This window comes from Polypterus senegalus, chromosome 5 (assembly GCF_016835505.1).
Source record: "Polypterus senegalus isolate Bchr_013 chromosome 5, ASM1683550v1, whole genome shotgun sequence".
Taxonomy (NCBI): Eukaryota; Metazoa; Chordata; class Cladistia; order Polypteriformes; family Polypteridae; genus Polypterus; species Polypterus senegalus.
The window spans coordinates 46251124-46265000 of NC_053158.1; the positions used below are offsets into that span (position 1 = coordinate 46251124).

General features: G+C 40.1%; 1 protein-coding gene across 1 annotated transcript in view; it reads left to right on the top strand.

Annotated features, from left to right (window-relative positions):
• Nucleotides 1-355: 355 nt before the first annotated feature.
• The window catches only part of LOC120530251 (sodium/potassium-transporting ATPase subunit beta-1-interacting protein 3), a 609068-nt gene continuing 595546 nt past the window's right edge, over nucleotides 356-13877 (top strand). The window contains exon 1 of the mRNA XM_039754574.1: nucleotides 356-951. Within this exon, the coding sequence (XP_039610508.1) occupies nucleotides 898-951 (54 nt within the window). The 5' untranslated portion in view covers nucleotides 356-897. The remainder of the gene's footprint in view (nucleotides 952-13877) is intronic.

The following is a 13877-nucleotide window of genomic DNA, read 5'->3' on the forward strand; positions in this document are numbered from 1 at the left end:
GCCAAAAAAAACCCAAACTACTCATATCACTAACCATAGAAAATAACAAAATATTGCAATGAATCCCGTACATTGAACTGGTGCCCTGACTGGAGACTGCACTTGTTTTGTTCCCCCAATCCGCAACTCGAGACTGAAATTGGCAGGTGTATTAAATTATTGAATGGACAGACTTTTGACCCTTACGAGTAATTTATTGCAGAATAATAACGTAATATTTACTACGGTGTAAGGCTTCCTTAAATCAAATAAAGTAAAAGTAGATTTAAATGTTTCACAGAGAATGAGATTGTTAATCTCATTTAACGGAGCTTTGTGTGTGGTAATCGCATTTTCTCCCGACTCCGGAAAACAGTACGGTCTCCATGCGCCTGCCTGTAGCGCTAATCGCGTAACTCATCATTCTTCCTCCTGTTCGTCCTCCTTATCATCCTCGTTTTTACTGACGGAGATGTTTTCCCCCCTCCGAGTCTATCCAAAGGCGGCATAACCCCACGTCAGTCCCACGCAGACATTCCCATCCGCCCAGTGCCTCCTGTGAAGTTTTTCTCCGCTGCTGCCCATTCGCGCTCGAGCCGCGCACAATACAGCGGAGCAGCAGAAGAAGCACGCCTCCTTCCACAGACATGAGCACCGAGCAGCCGGGGAGCTGCAGCTGCACGTCTGCTGGATTCTACTAAAACTTCTCCGACTGCTTTCCGTTTTTGTTTTTGTCACTCAACAGAAGAAGATCAACCGAAAGCGCGGGATTGTGTTCTATATGCAGAATTGTGATTATTTCGTGTTCCGACTGGAGATCGAACTCCTTCAAGGGAAAGGGGAACGTCTGGAGCGCATCGCAGTGTTAGGACTGTTCCTGTGAATCGAGAGCCTTGGTTTTTATTCGCTCGATTCAGAATGGGTTGTTGCACCGGACGATGCACTTTGATATTTCTCTGCGTTTTACAGTTGGTGAGTAGTACGCTTTTTTTGGACTGTTGGCTCTTCCACGCTTGACAGGTATAAAATGCATCGAACGCGTGTGCGCAGATCATGAGCTTTCCTTTTGTCGGCAGCACACGGTGACAGGATGCAAGGTATGAATGTGTGCCAGAAATAATAAAGACAGCAGTACCAGAATCGATCACAATGTACATCCACATTGGGTATTTCTGAGTTACCATAATGTTCGATTACTCCTCAAAATGACATGACATAAAATGCCTTTTTAAACCAGTCTATTGTCTTTTTCGGATTTGATGTGCTGTCAGTTTAATAATTAACCGAAACACCTCGGACTGAAGCTTTGGAGGCACCGATGCTCTTTCTGATTGTTTGCGTTACCTTCAGGCACAAGGCGGAATCCCCGTTCTCCGCCTTCAGGAGCAGAGCAGCAATTCTAATGTGATGCAAATGGAAATTCTCCTTAACATATCGACGAAAAACAAGTTGGCCATTGAAGTGATACGCAGTCGCGGGCTGCTCGTTACGGAGTACGGCTAGGGGTAACCTTTTTTTTAAAATGTCACGGGAGCAGTGAAAAGGGCGATGATGTTTTAAAATGCTCAGTGCAGAAAATTGATCACTTTAGAAGTTAACTGAATAAAGTTTAGAAGATGTACCAGGTCTTGTAAACCTCGGTGTTTTTGTAAGATGTGCTTTAAAAATATTTAAAAAATGCTATTTGGGAGCTAAGGTTCAAATTTTAAGTTTCTGACATTATTAAATATAAATACGTGAACTATCTGTTTTATTGTGCTTTTCATAACTATCCATCTATAGAAATGTGTCGTAAAAAGATGGATAACTGTGAAAAGCAGCATAAAAGCAATAGAAAGACAGATGTGACAAACACTATGACAAACGTGTAAGGCACTATATAGAAAGATAGATGTGAAAGTCAGTCAGTATAGATGTGAAAGCCAGTATATGATAGACAGACAGATAAAAAGGCACTATATAATAAATAGACAAAAGGCACTAAATAGATAGATAGATATGAAAGGCACTATATACCAGGTAGATACGTTCACGTGTATATAACAAAGTGACTGAAAATTAATATCTACTACACCTTAGCTCACAAATGCAATTTTTATATTTTTAAAGCACATCATATGAAAAAGATAGTAAATGGTAAATAGATATCAAAGGCACTGTATGAGATAAACAGAAATATAAGATAGATAGATAAGTTCACGTATATAACTGGAAATGATTGAAACCTAAAATCTACACCTTAGCTCACAAGTAGAATGTTTATATTTCTAAAGCACCTTTTACGAAAAAATGACAAATCACCATGTAATAAACACATGTGCAAGGTACTATATGAGATAGAACGATAGATGAGAAAGTCATTGATATATAACTATGAAGGGCACTATATACACTGTAAATATGTACGTTCACATATATTTGTTTGGAAATATCGGAAACGTAAAGTCTACATCTTTATTAACAAATAGTCTTTTTACTTTTTAAAGCACCTTTTATGAATGACAATCACTTTATAATAAATAGATATGGAAATCAATATGAAATTAATAGACATATGTGAAACTCAGTGTATATGAGATATCCATCCATCCATTATCCGACCCGCTATATCCTAACTACAGGGTCACGGGGGTCTGCTGGAGCCAATCCCAGCCAACACACGGCGCAAGGCAGGAAACAAACCCTGGGCAGGGCGCCAGCCCACCGCAGATATGAGAGATATGCATGGCACTATATACCGAATACGTTCATATATATGAAATTGGAAATGACTAAAAGTTAAAATGTACACCCTAGTTCACAAACAGCATTTTTATATTTTTAAAGCACCTCTTACGAAAAAACAATGACAATCACCATATGATAATCGGCATGAAAGGAACAACAGGAAAAAGATTAAAAGAGAGATGTTAAATTATATGATAGATAGATAGATGATCAACTGTGACCAATTACAAGACCACCTCGAGTATTTTAGTCAGATGTTGATTCTTGCGCCGATCATTGACTGGTACACCAGCCTGTAATGGAGTGTCATCTTCTAACCATATGCTCAGTGTTGTTGTTAACCACAACGCGTGACATCCAGCACTCTCCCAAGCCCTTGTGGGTACACGGTTGCCTGGAATGATTAAGCAGATGTCGGCAGTGTTGTGCGGTTTTACGACTTAACAGAGAAAGAAGCCGGCGGCGGGCGCCTGTCCCGGGGGGATGCCTTGTAACGGACTTTTCTATTGATGCCTGCGCTTGGCTTTTATGGACATATGGCTCTTTTTGTATCAACAAAAGACGAACCTTTGAAAACTATACATAAACAAATGTTTATCCGTATCTGAATTTCTGTTTTGTAGAGAATAAGCATTGGTACCTAGGGTTAGGCGTTTTAGACGTAGATGCGTTTCTCCTCGTGTCTGGAAGGTGTTAACGGTTCCGGATGCTTACAGTGCCAAAGCTAATGGGATGCGCCGGCTGGCGAGGTGAGGTCTGGGTCTGCTGCTGTTCTCCCCTCCTTCTCTTTCTCTCGTTCTTTTTCTCATTCCTTCTTTCTTTTTCTCTTTCTCAGTTTTCTTACCCTGAAATTTGAACTCAAATTCAAATTTATATTAGCTCAGCTGCAACTCCAGTATTGTCTAGAAGTTAAATGCTAATGTTTTGTAGATAAACAATTAGTCAATTAATAAAGAAAATGACAAATATAAAATAAAACAAGGAAGGAATTAATTAAAAAAATGATTGCACGAAAATAAACAACCAATAATTAAAAAATACACAATTATATTCCAGCATATGTATCTGTTTTATAAGCCACTGCAAGTTGGAAACATGCTTAATTGTGGCTGCTACTGAGCTAGTGACTGACCACACCAAATCTGTGTGCTTCTGTTTTCTTAACCTTCATTGAGCAGCAGCAGTTCAATAAAATGATCGATTAGCTCCAATGATGGATCTGAAACTGTCTGTGTGCATACATGTTCTATGTGTAATGGCCAGAGTTTCATCTGTGGTACTGTTTAGACATCCTCAGCTCATACAATCGTCTTCTTGCATTTCAGAGCTTCATGTAAGAGCTGTCAGACAACATTAGGGCTGTCTGGTTGAGTAAAGCATGATAACTCATTCTTCTATCCAAACATTTTCAGACTTAATTCAGAACAAGTCTGGAGCTACACTTACTGTGTCCAGAAGGCAGGCTTAGTTATGGGATGCCCTGTGAGCCACTGGTGGTAGAAGCAGAGGAGAGAATGAAGACAAAAAACTGAGTGCCATTATGGACAATGCTGCACATCCTCTCTCTGACACACTACCACTGAGGACTTTCATCCAACAGCAGAAGTGTGTCAAGAAACACTACTTTGACTCCTTTTTACCAAGAGCAATATGCCTGCCTGGGACTGCCAAGTCATGAGTTGTTTATTCATTTTTTAATTCTTGTGGGTGTTTGAGGAGTGTTGTTGTTACTTGTTATAATATTTCTGTATTTCTTGGGACACATAAAATATTCTGTGTCTATGTAGCACAGCACCAGGCACAAGTACTGTGCAGGGCACACCTATAGACAGTGAGAGTGGGGCAGTTGGACCAGGGGTGCAACAGGCTGGGGTGCCTCACAGTGACTGCAAGGCTTTATTATTAACATGCCTGCCTGCTTGACATTGGAATCAAAGGGTTAATGGTGCTATTAATTCCAAATCATAATTAAGTTTAATTATGACTATTTTCCTTTTAAGCATCTCATTGATGGTGGTCCTTTTTATTGAATTAAATTTAACTTCACATGTGCTAGGCGGCTCATTTTTTTTTTTTTTTTGCACAAGGGCCTATGAAATTCTAGTTATGCCACTGGGCATGGGCATTCCTAAAATACAGATCCAAATTCCAGTTTAGAGCCACCAATTAATGTAACTTACACCTCTTTAGTATGTGAGAAGTAAACTGAAGTACGGTAATCCCTCCTCGATCGGGGTTGCGTTCCAGAACCCCCCGCGATAGATAAAAATCCGCAAAGTAGAAACCATATGTTTGTATAGTTATTTTTATATATTTTAAGCCCATATAAACTCTCCCACACTGTTAACATTATTAGAGCCCTCTAGACATGAAATAACACCCTTTAGTCAAAAGTTTAAACTGTGCTCCATGACAAGACAGAGATGACAGTTCTTACTCACAGTTAAAAGAATGCAAACATATCTTCCTTTTCAAAGAATGCGTGTCAGGAGCAGAGAATGTCAGAGAGAGAGCGAGAGAAAAACAAACAATCAAAAAATGAATACATACTTTTAAGTATGCCGAAGGACCGTGATAAAGCAGCATTTTGTAGAGGAGCGTCCATATCCTCTGTGCAAACAGCCCCTCTGCTCACACCCCCTCCGTCAGGCAGAGAGAGTGAGAGAGACAGAGAGAAGCAAACAATCAAGCACAGCGCAGGAAGCATATCGTATATCATTGAGGAGATTTAGTTAATATGTAATACATGCTCTGATTGGGTAGCTTCTAAGCCATCCGCCAATAGCGTCCCTTGTATGAAATCAACTGGGCAATCAAACTGAGGAAGCATGTAACCTAAATTAAAAGACCCATTGTCCGCAGAAAGCGCGAACCAGCGAAAAATCCGTGATATATATTTAGATATGCTTACATTTAAAATCCGCGATGGAGTGAAGCCGCGAAAGTCGAAGCGATATAGCGAGGGATTACTGTAATTCATTTTCACCTGGATGATGCAGCGACAGCCATTCATGCACCAAATCGCTCTCCACATTATAAGTGATTAGGTGCTGAAGGGGTGAAAGAGGGAACCAATTCAGGACTAGGACCAGACTGTGACAGGCAGTTTAGCCAGAATATTGGGGGTACACCCTTACTCTTTTTTAAAGGAGGCCCAGGGATCTTTAATGACCACAGAGTGTCAGGACCTCAGTTTTATATCTCATCTGAAGGACTGTAGCAATTTTTATAGCACAGTGTCCTTGTCACGACACTGTGGTATTGTGATCTCCACACAGGGTAATTGCTACCTGTTGGGCTTGCCAGCACCTCTTTTCTTTAACAGTCACCATCCAAATACAAAGTACTCAGAAAAAAGCCTCGTAGACACAGGGAGAATGCACAGACTTCTTCGTGTCATGTTCTGAAAACATTGCTTAGTTTTATTGCGTGTTTAATGTAATTTGTGTTTACTAGACGTACTCTATATAAAGGTTGAGTGGCTTGTAATTTACTGTTAATATAAGAATGCATTACTTGTAAATATGTACAAATGTAAGAACTAAAGTTTGCTATAAATTCAATATTTTTAACAAACTGACCATAAAGCGACCATTGACTCACTACTCCCCAACCCTGACACTCAGCACTGGAGCTCCACAGGGCTGAATGCTGAGTCCTCTTCTTTACTCCTTATATACCCGCGTATTGCACACCAATACATAGCACAAGTACAATCATCAAGTTTGTAAATGACAGCACTGTGGTAGGTCTAATACATAACAATGAACTGTATGAATGGTTCTTCACTAACAACTTGGAACTCAACACTAAAACAAAGGAGCTGATTATTACCTGTTCCTCTATACATCAGGGGAGAAAGAGCTGAGAGAGTGCCTAGCTTTAAATTCCTTGGCACACACATCTCCCAGGACCTCACATGGTCTATTAAAATAATTTCTTTGGTGAAGAAGGCACAGAAACAGCTCTACTTATTAAGGTTGCTGAGGAAAGCTAGCCTGTCCAAGTAGCTGTTGGTGTCTTACTATCACTGCTCTGTGGAAAGCATACACACCTGTCGCATCCTGGTATGGCACGGTATGCTGGCTGCTCTGTGACTGATAAGAAGGCTCTTCAGAGAGTCCTCAGATCAGCACAAAAAATTACCAACACCCAGTTACCTTCATCAGAGTACATATACAGAACTCAATGTTTACAAAGAGCCAAAAACATCATTAGAGACGCATCTTACCCACGGCCACCAGCTTTTTACTCCACTGCCTTCTGGAAGGCGTTATAGTTCTATTAAGACACACGCTTCCTGACTACTGAAAAAACCTACTATCTGAGTGATATTTTAAATTTTCTTAAATAACTGCTTACTGCATCTAAATACTTTTGATCTTATGTCTTTTACTGTCACCCATGGAATCAATGAGACTAAAGTGCAATATCTCGAAGACTTACTGCGATCACTCTAAAATGGAACTACTCCACTGTCTACTATTTATATGTTTCCACCTTCAATGTTCCTTTGGTTTTATCGTTCTATTGGTTTATATTAATGTATGTGTGTAGTCTAAAATGCAGAACATATGTTGAATCTGTTGAAGATTCTGTTTTTATTGTATTGTATGTACTATTCAGAGGACACACCAAAATATCATTGTACATACGTGCAATGACAATTAAAGACATTCTATTCTATTCTCAGAATGCTGTACCAGGATTTTAGTGGCAGAACCCCATATGACTGTGAACCTGTTTAAGTGGTGAACAAGTAAGAACTTCTGTTGATACAGTATGTACTTCACAGAAGAATAAGAGCTCCTGGGGTAGCAACATGGTGGACATTTAGGGAGACAGGGCAGGCTTAGACATTAGCATCTATTCCTGGTCCTTAGTTGACTAAGAAGTTGCATGGACCACTTTATTAGAAGAAACATTGGAAGAGCAGAGCATGTGCTGGAGTCACAAGCAAGCAGGGTTTTAATGGTCAATGGACTTGTGGTCATCATGTGACATCACTGTCCTATCACACATTATATTAAAGCTGACTGTGAATGCTGTTATAGACTCTTCACCCTTCAACGTAGTGAATGAGAGGGCAGGTGAGTCTGCACAGTTCAGAATGCTTTGTTTTGACAGAACAGTACTGATGAAGAAGTTGCTTGAACAAAACACTAAACTATTAAGAAAAGTTAAATGCAAAACAAGCTACTGTATATGCTCAAGTGTAAGTCTTGTCTAGAAACCCAGAAAATCGATCATAAAATCAGAACCCTACTTATACGCCCGCTCAAAAGTGCAACACTAATTTATTTATTTTTTTAACATCTTCTTGCCTCCTCCAATCTCACATCAATTTGTCAGACGCATCAAATTTTGTTGCAGTAGCGCAGTTACCAATTTCTTTCGCTACTACAATGACGTTTAATTTGAAACCATTTTCATATTTTATCAAATGCTCCATCGTAGATAAGGGATGCTCTTACGATTAAAGGTGTATGAGGGTGTGAGATACAAAAAATACAAATCAGTGTAAACGTTGCTTTGGAATAGTTTGGGTATTACCGTGTGGTCACGTAGGTACAATAGAGAGAGAGAGAGGTTAGCTGATACTGCGCATTGCCACACCCACATAGAAACAACTTGTGACTGGAAAATCGACAGTGACTGCAACAGGAGAGAGAATTTAAGATCAACTAACCTGCACATCTGTAAGTGCGAGAGGCAGAATAGGGGAGTGCAAAGAAAAAAAAGAGAACAAGCAAACACCATACAGAGCTGGGATTCCAACTTAGTGCTCTACCATCCGCTTTTTTAATCCATGCATTTTGTCCTTATTGAAAGTAGTATTAATGATGGAAACCTCAATAAAATGCTGTGTATTGACGGAAGAATGCTTTTGATTATCCATCCATCCATTTTCCAACCTGCTGAATCCGAACACAGGGTCACGGGGGTCTGCTGGAGCCAATCCCAGCCAACACAGGGCACAAGGCAGGAACCAATCCTGGGCAGGGTGCCAACCCACCGCAGGCTTTTGATTATTTTTTAATAAAAACAAATATTATTGACAACCAAAAGGAAATAATTCTCAGTACAGTATTTGTATTTACAATAAAAGAAAGGCAGCATGATGGTGAACTGGTTATAGCTGCTGCTTCACAGCTCCAAAGTCTTAGGTTCAAATTGTGTCCAACTTCTATTTGTGTGCTGCTAGCCTGTTGTCTTCATGTTCCTGGCTCTTATTCTTCAGTTTCCTCATACATTTCAAAGGTAAATTTCAAATGTAAATGAGCCCTATCTCTCTGAATGTGTCCCTACAATAAAACTGGCACTCTATCCATTATGTCCAGGACTGCCAAGACAGGTGCCGTGGCTTTGAGTTGAAATAAACAGGTTCAATGACAGTTTGATTGTTATTAAAAAAGGTGCATTTTTAAAGAAGGCACCTTTCTGTTTGTGATACTCCGGCCACAGCACGATCACACCCTGGGCATCTAATAGTTCATAGCCAAGCAACAAGCTGGTGAGAGATAAAGAGATGCAGACCCAAAAGATTTAGAAAAATATGAAACTATTGTTTCAATCCGGTGCCACACAAGTAAAAGACAGTCTCGTGTCCAAAGATTATCAATAAAAACAGTTCCAGCACAATGACACATATACAAATATATAGTCCAAAAAGAAGGAAAAGAAAAAGTTTAAAGGGATGAATAAAAAAAAAATCTGATCCCCTTCTCTGTTTATTTTTTGAAAATTTTTAAGAATATGTGATTTCAGACAAAAACTATACACAACTTATAAATAATCAACCATTTTATCTCACTGTGTCCTCACAGATTCTGTCTCCACTTTATGGTTCTTTGGAGGTCTTCATATCAGGCACTACTGAACCTTCTCTGTTAAAACGGAGATTACCAGATTGCAAAGACAAGAAGCCAGAAAAAGGACAACCTCTAGTTAGTGCAGCACCATTATACTGTATATACTCATGGGAATTCATTTGGTCCCCTCCAACAGCAGAATGCGTCACCACATTTGAGATACTGGAAGCAGGAAGCTAGAAGTCTATTCAAGGAGGTTTAGTCTCGCACGTGTGCATACCAACATGTGAATGATACCACAGTTCAGGTAACTCTTCTTAGCTCCACACGGGTCACTTTTCCAGAACTCACCTAGCGCTGTTCCCGCTGTGCCAGAGCGATGCTGAGATGATCTTTATACACTTGCATGGCTTCATAGTCTCCTGGAGCCCACTTGACTGTCTCAGCGTGGCTCCTCCCAGATTGCGTCTTTGTACAGCTAAGCCGTTTCTTGCAGGTGACTTACTCTGCACTGCAGCATCTCATATCGGCCAGAAAAGAACAACATATTTAAATACAAAAAACAAAGTAATTCTATAAATAGTTTCACATGCACACACACCACCTTAACTCTGTGACAGAAACGGTCATATAGTTTTATAGGGACAATTGCTTTGATTTAGCGTCTCAAAGAAGGGTTGTGTTTAGGCTGGAGTTTATCTCTTTGAGGTTCTTCTCAACAACTGACTTCTGTATGTACAGCCAGCATGAATGTCTAGTTGCAAGTGAAATAACATTCAAATGACAAAAATCATTTAAAATGTTCTTTATTAGGTCATTGAAAGTCCATTTGTGCTTTGGTCGGCATTTCCATTCTTGGGTTTTGCAGGGGTTTTCTGTCATGGATTATTCTACACAGCCCTCTTTTATACTGAGTGTTATTGTAAGAACTTTATAATCCAGTGTAGCCTTCTTCTCACATGATCGCACAGCTGACTAACATGTCATACTCATCTCAACTGAAGCCTTCTCCCATGTGCCTTCCTATTGTGTGTCTTTACTGTTATTTTCAGACTTTTGCCTTTTCTTTATATTTAGCCTTTCTTATTGGCTCAAGGTAAGGGCTCTTAGAACTATTATAGTTTTGTGTTTCATTTCCAGTCTGGTCACTGTCTGTGTGGAGTTATGGTTAGTGTCAGCATTGGTACTGGAGTAAAAGGAAGCACAAATGGTGTTCGCTTTGTGAAATCCAATCTAGAGCTCCTTTTTACTTGGCGTCTTCAGTGTTTGTTTTCTTCTGATCTTTGGCGTCACTGTTGGATTATTTTTACTTTTTGAGAATAAAAGGAGTCTGAGAGTAGTTGTGAAGAGAGAGGATGAAAAAAATGGCAGAATTAGGAGTGTGAGACAGTGGCAGGCAGTCAGTGACCCTGCGAGGGAGTGAAGGAAACAGTGCTCCAGGGGCAGATTCCCCCCGTTGAACCCAGAGAAGGAGCTGGGAGCTGGGAGTGGACTCCTAGGGATCCAGTAGATGCCAGAGCAGGGGTATAGATGAGGGAGGATGTCAGACTCGGAGAGAGGGTCCACAGCTGTTGGCGTCTCTACCCGGTTGCAAGGCCTGCAGGGTTAGCTGGGGAGACGGAGAGAAGGAGAGCTCGTAGTAAAACAGATAAGCCGATACTGATTCGGTTTTATTCTTGCTTTTAGTTTATTTATTGATCAATTTTACCTCCAAATGTACTTGTTTTATGGGTTATTTATTTAAGATTTGTCAGCACTGCACTTGATTTACTGTTACTTGTTATTTTGTGGCCTTATTGCCCAGTCCATCCTCAGACGTGACTGTCAATGTCCTGGGTTCAAGGAAGAGTGTGCCAGCTGTGGTTAACCTGGGCATCACATGTGTAGCAAGTTTATTTTGGTCTCTGAGGGTTTTGTGAATTCTGCTTTGTTTTTTTGCCTTTTTTCAATTTGTCTTTTTATCTGTTGTTTTGCTGTGTCTGAACTAATCTATCTTTTACTTTCCCTTTTGGACTATTTTACCGCACATTATTTATGCATTAGTTTTCATTGTTTCTCCTGTATCTGCACAACTAGGCACACAGTCAAGCCAAGTCAGTTTTTGCCTAAAGTAGAACTGAGACAGATGCTCTGTGTTTCCACATTTTGGGTGTACCTTGTCAATGTCTGCTCAGTAGAATGCTCAAGGAGACCACCTTCTCAGATACCCCAATTTCAGTCTCCTGCTCCTTTGTCATGTGAGTGCAGCAAAATAACTGTAAGATAGCAAAAGGCACAGAAAGGAGGATCCTGGAACAAATGATATTCAAAGGAAATAACTATGGCCCGAGTTCTTGCTAATCCCAGACTAAAAGGAAGGGCTTTAGGGCCTTACACCTCAACTTATTTCTGCAACTAGTGAACTTAACTAGCAGTTTTAGGTATGTGTGTATTGAATGTGTCCTTCAGTGGATACTATCCCAGGTTGTTTTTTTTCTTGAAACCAACACTGCCAGTATACAGTGGTGTGAAAAACTATTTGCCCCCTTCCTGATTTCTTATTCTTTTGCATGTTTGTCACACAAAATGTTTCTGATCATCAAACACATTTAACCATTAGTCAAACATAACACAAGTAAACACAAAATGCAGTTTTTAAATGATGGTTTTTATTATTGAGGGAGAAAAAAAAATCCAAACCTACATGGCCCTGTGTGAAAAAGTAATTGCCCCCTGAACCTAATAACTGTTTGGGCCACCCTTAGCAGCAATAACTGCAATCAAGCGTTTGCGATAACTTGCAATGAGTCTTTTACAGCGCTCTGGAGGAATTTTGGCCCACTCATCTTTGCAGAATTGTTGTAATTCAGCTTTATTTGAAGGTTTTCTAGCGTGAACCGCCTTTTTAAGGTCATGCCATAGCATCTCAATTGGATTCAGGTCAGGACTTTGACTAGGCCACTCCAAAGTCTTCATTTTGTTTTTCTTCAGCCATTCAGAGGTGGATTTGCTGGTGTGTTTTGGGTCATTGTCCTGTTGCAGCACCCAAGATCGCTTCAGCTTGAGTTGACGAACAGATGGCCGGACATTCTCCTTCAGGATTTTTGGTAGACAGTAGAATTCATGGTTCCATCTATCACAGCAAGCCTTCCAGGTCCTGAAGCAGCAAAACAACCCCAGACCATCACACTACCACCACCATATTTTACTGTTAGTATGATGTTCTTTTTCTGAAATGCTGTGTTCCTTTTACGCCAGATGTAACGGACATTTGCCTTCCAAAAAGTTCAACTTTTGTCTCATCAGTCCACAAGGTATTTTCCCAAAAGTCTTGGCAATCATTGAGATGTTTATTAGCAAAATTGAGACAAGCCCTAATGTTCTTTTTGCTTAACAGTGGTTTGCGTCTTGGAAATCTGCCATGCAGACCGTTTTTGCCCAGTCTCTTTCTTATGGTGGAGTCGTGAACACTGACCTTAATTGAGGCAAGTGAGGCCTGCAGTTCTTTAGACGTTGTCCCGGGGTCCTTTCTGACACTTCGGATGAGTCGTCTCTGCGCTCTTGGGGTAATTTTGGTCGGCCGGCCACTCCTGGGAAGGTTTACCACTGTTCCATGTTTTTCCATTTGTGGATAATGGCTCTCACTGTGGTTCGCTGGAGTCCCAAAGCTTTAGAAATGGCTTTATAACCTTTACCAGACTGATAGATCTCAATTACTTCTGTTCTCATTTGTTCCTGAATTTCTTTGGATCTTGGCATGATGTCTAGCTTTTGAGGTGCTTTTGGTCTACTTCTCTGTGTCAGGCAGCTCTTATTTAAGTGATTTCTTGATTGAAACAGGTGTGGCAGTAATCAGGCCTGGGGGTGGCTACGGAAATTGAACTCAGGTGTGATACACCACAGTTAAGTTATTTTTTAACAAGGAGGCAATTACTTTTTCACACAGGGCCATGTAGGTTTGGATTTTTTCTCCCTAAATAATAAAAACCATCATTTAAAAACTGCATTTTGTGTTTACTTGTGTTATATTTGACTAATGGTTAAATGTGTTTGATGATCAGAAACATTTTGTGTGACAAACATGCAAAAGAATAAGAAATCAGGAAGGGGGCAAATAGTTTTTCACACCACTGTATGCAAGATTGCATTTCACTCTTCTCTGTACTTGTGACAATAATGACCACATAAATGTGTAGTCTCCAGTCCCTTGAACCCTTTTAGAAAAAAGACCTTTTGAAAAGAACCACCATTATTGCTCTTCATGTTCTAGTCAGGAGGATTATGCTGCCTTTCCTTGTTGCCAAAATCCTTTGGAACCTCTTGTGGAGAAAGCTTAAGTTACAAATACAATAATATTGAAGTTCTAATGGATGGAAGTTT